Here is a 3276-nt window from a genome sequence, read left to right as displayed (position 1 = left end):
ACACAAGAGGCTCAGCATTTTATATAAAGCAGCAGTTATCGAGTACAAAGATTCATTTGGCTGAAATCAAGGCAGTCGGAGGTTTGAAATTGATGGGCACGCAGTTGACGACATAAATCATGATCTTATGATTGAACTTTCTGAAAACCAGGACTCTGTCCTCCCCCCACTGGATCACTGCAAGAATTATCTTCTTGATCCGTTTCTTTCCGTTTGCGGCCTTATCAGGTTGAACTTTCCTATCCTCAGCTGTAGCTGCTGCTTCTCTGCTCTCTTCGACTCCAGAATCCGCCCCCCAGTGAAGTGGATAGCTCCTGAGGAAAACCCTTCTCGTGTTGTAGTCTTCATAGCGGAAACTCCTCGCTCTCATTCCACCTTCCTCCATACCCTTTACTTGTTTCTACTGATGAAACTGCTGTTTGCCACCTTTGAGCAACCTCTACTTTTATAGGTGTTTTGATGCTATCGTACTCTGTGTGTGTGCGCTGTCTTTTCTTGTGGGGTGGGGACAAAGATCATAGAATAACAGATCCTCCCCGATTACATAAACTATGTAATTTTATTATCTTTTGTGGGTTGTCTGTTTCTTGAATTTCCAGCAGCGGATATATAAGTTACGTGAACTTTTGCAAGTTTTTGCTTTATGGCAACGCATGACAGACACAATACTGCCAACCTATCCCTATATATTTATGCTGCTGCATTCTCGATGTGAATAATTTGTTTGTTTATCTCTTTTTTCACTATTGCTGGAAGCCCTAATTATGCAACGATGTTTTAGTCTGATGGTTGAGGTTGAGATTATGAGTTCGAATCCCATCAAATATATGGGTATTTATCTCACTTTATATGAATTATTGTAATTTATTTATTGTCAGTGTTTTATTAATTTATCGAGATATTAATATAATATTGTGTATGTTATTAACACTTCAAAAATAAATAAATAAGAGCCCTGATTGTAGTTTTGGACCGCTGGGGTACGTCCAACTCATTATTCTTGTCCACAATATTAAATCATCCACGTAACTTAGTATATTATTTTTACAATTTCTAAGTATGTTGTTATTAATTGTCCAAGTAATTGTAATTTACAACTCACTGATTGTGTCTCCGCAAACAAATTGATCCAGATGAGAACTTCAGTATGTGCTCACTGCTCATACATATACTTATTTAAAACATTTTATAAGTGCACCATTTTATACCATATTTTCAAAATTTATAAAATATTAGATCTTATTTTAAAAATAAAATTTTAAAGTATATTAATAAAATAGATTAAATTATGGAATAGTATAGTAATGTTAAATTCATAATTTGGTCAAAATTAAATGAGTTTGTTCGAATTAAAAAAGGCTTTTATATTTTATAAGCTCATTATATAAAAATCGTACTAAATACTTTTCAATATCTTATAAGTCTGACCTCCTTTTCTTCGAGTAACTTATAAATTCATCCAAACACTATCTAAATTGGTTGAGTATTTATTTATTTGCTAGAAATCAAGATAAGAATTAAAGGGCAATAAAATTTTCCTATTGACCTACATAAAATAAAAAAACATTGTTTTTTTAATTTATAATTTGTTTAATTATTATTATATGTAATTAGGTAGGATAAGAAATGATGCCCTCTCTGCCTATTCATAAAGAAATAGAAAGGTTAACATTTTGCCATCGACGGCACAAATAACAATGTCACCATCCAAAGCACGCCTACAACGGTGACGTTTTATTCAATTATATTATTTTAGGACATTGATTTTGCTGAAAATTCCAAATTATATATATGCTTCAGCATGTGATCGCTTTAGTTCCATGCTTTAATCGAAGAATACTATCTTTTTATATTTTCGAAAAAAATGAGTATCTCAATATTGTCGAATATCTATCTTATTTAAAGGCCCAAGACCGATTATAAATGGTAGTGGGCTGGTTTTCTAGAATAGTATCTGCTGTTTTGCGCTAACCCAGTTCACTGTGTATTTTGAGGTAGTTTTGGTTCAAAAAATTTACCTTTCAAGATATCATTAAATTTTATTAATTTTGACGGACGAATGGAGCAGACCACTCCACACTCCACTCAATGGATAAAAATGAAATAGCAAAAGAGTATTTTTGTATTACTATTATTTGGAATTGTATCCAAAAAATGTGATAGATAGGAATGGATGTAAAATATAATAGAGAAATGAAGACATAATAATAGAAAAGAGTCTAATTAAAGAAAGGAAGACCCATTTTGCATGGAGAAAAAAGGGACACCCTCCACCCTCTCTAACCGACATAACCGCCAATCAAACAGAGAGAGAAAGGAGCGGTCAGTTATAATAAGAAGAGAAGAATGGGATGTCCAATCACGTGTCGAGCGTTGATGGGTGGAATAATAATAGGATTCAAACATTTCCATCCAAAGGGAAGGTGAGTGATGATATTATTATTATTATAAGAGTAATTAGAGAAGGAGATATTTTGGTGTAGTCTGAATAGCTGTGGGAGTTTGGATTTTCACTTCTCACCACCACTATTTTGGCTTTTCGATTTTCTGTTTTTTCACCTATTCATCAAATTGTCTATTCATTCAATCAATCAATCAATCCGGCGCGGGTGTTTATTTCTTTTGTTTTGTGGTAGACGAGCAAGAAGAAGAAGTTGTAGTAGTTGAGATTTTAATTAAAAGAGAAGAAGGAAACAATTAGTTGGGGAAAAGAAAATAAGAGAAATTGAGAGAAATGGCAGCATTCACAGGAACTCTTGACAAGTGCAAGGCTTGTGACAAGACTGTTTATTTTGTTGATTTGCTGTCTGCTGATGGAGCTACTTACCACAAATCTTGCTTCAAATGCAGCCATTGCAAAGGCACTCTTGTGGTCAGTCTCTCTCTCTCTCTCTCTCTCTTCTTTTTTCATGTTTAAGAAAATAATGAAAGCACGCTCGTATTTGTATTTGTATTTGTATTTGTATTGTAGTAGTGAATGTGTAATAATGGTGTGAAATTTTGGGTTGCAGATGAGCAACTACTCTTCCATGGATGGCGTTCTCTACTGCAAGCCTCATTTTGAACAACTATTCAAGGAGTCTGGAAATTTTAGCAAGAACTTTCAGACTAGTAAGTATTTCTTGCCCTCCTATTCCCTTAATCATTTTGGTGTTCCTCACTCATATAACTTTTATTTATGGCATCTTCATCACAAGCAGCAAAGCACGACAAGGAAAATTCCTCGGTACGCACCTAACTCCCATACACATTCACGCAATTTTCAATGAAATTTAA

The 3276-nt window shown here is 34.0% G+C and overlaps 1 protein-coding gene across 1 annotated transcript in view; it reads left to right on the top strand.

The window, feature by feature from the left end:
• Positions 2654-3276, top strand: part of LOC105172240 (LIM domain-containing protein PLIM2c) — a 1485-nt gene continuing 862 nt past the window's right edge. The window contains exons 1-3 of the mRNA XM_011093615.2: positions 2654-2872; positions 3012-3111; positions 3201-3226. Of these exons, the coding sequence (XP_011091917.1) occupies positions 2735-2872; positions 3012-3111; positions 3201-3226 (264 nt within the window). The 5' untranslated portion in view covers positions 2654-2734. The remainder of the gene's footprint in view (positions 2873-3011; positions 3112-3200; positions 3227-3276) is intronic.

Source organism: Sesamum indicum, linkage group LG1 (genome assembly GCF_000512975.1).
Source record: "Sesamum indicum cultivar Zhongzhi No. 13 linkage group LG1, S_indicum_v1.0, whole genome shotgun sequence".
Taxonomy (NCBI): Eukaryota; Viridiplantae; Streptophyta; class Magnoliopsida; order Lamiales; family Pedaliaceae; genus Sesamum; species Sesamum indicum.
Note: the sequence above shows the minus strand (reverse complement) of the source record. Positions and strands in the feature narration are given on the sequence as shown.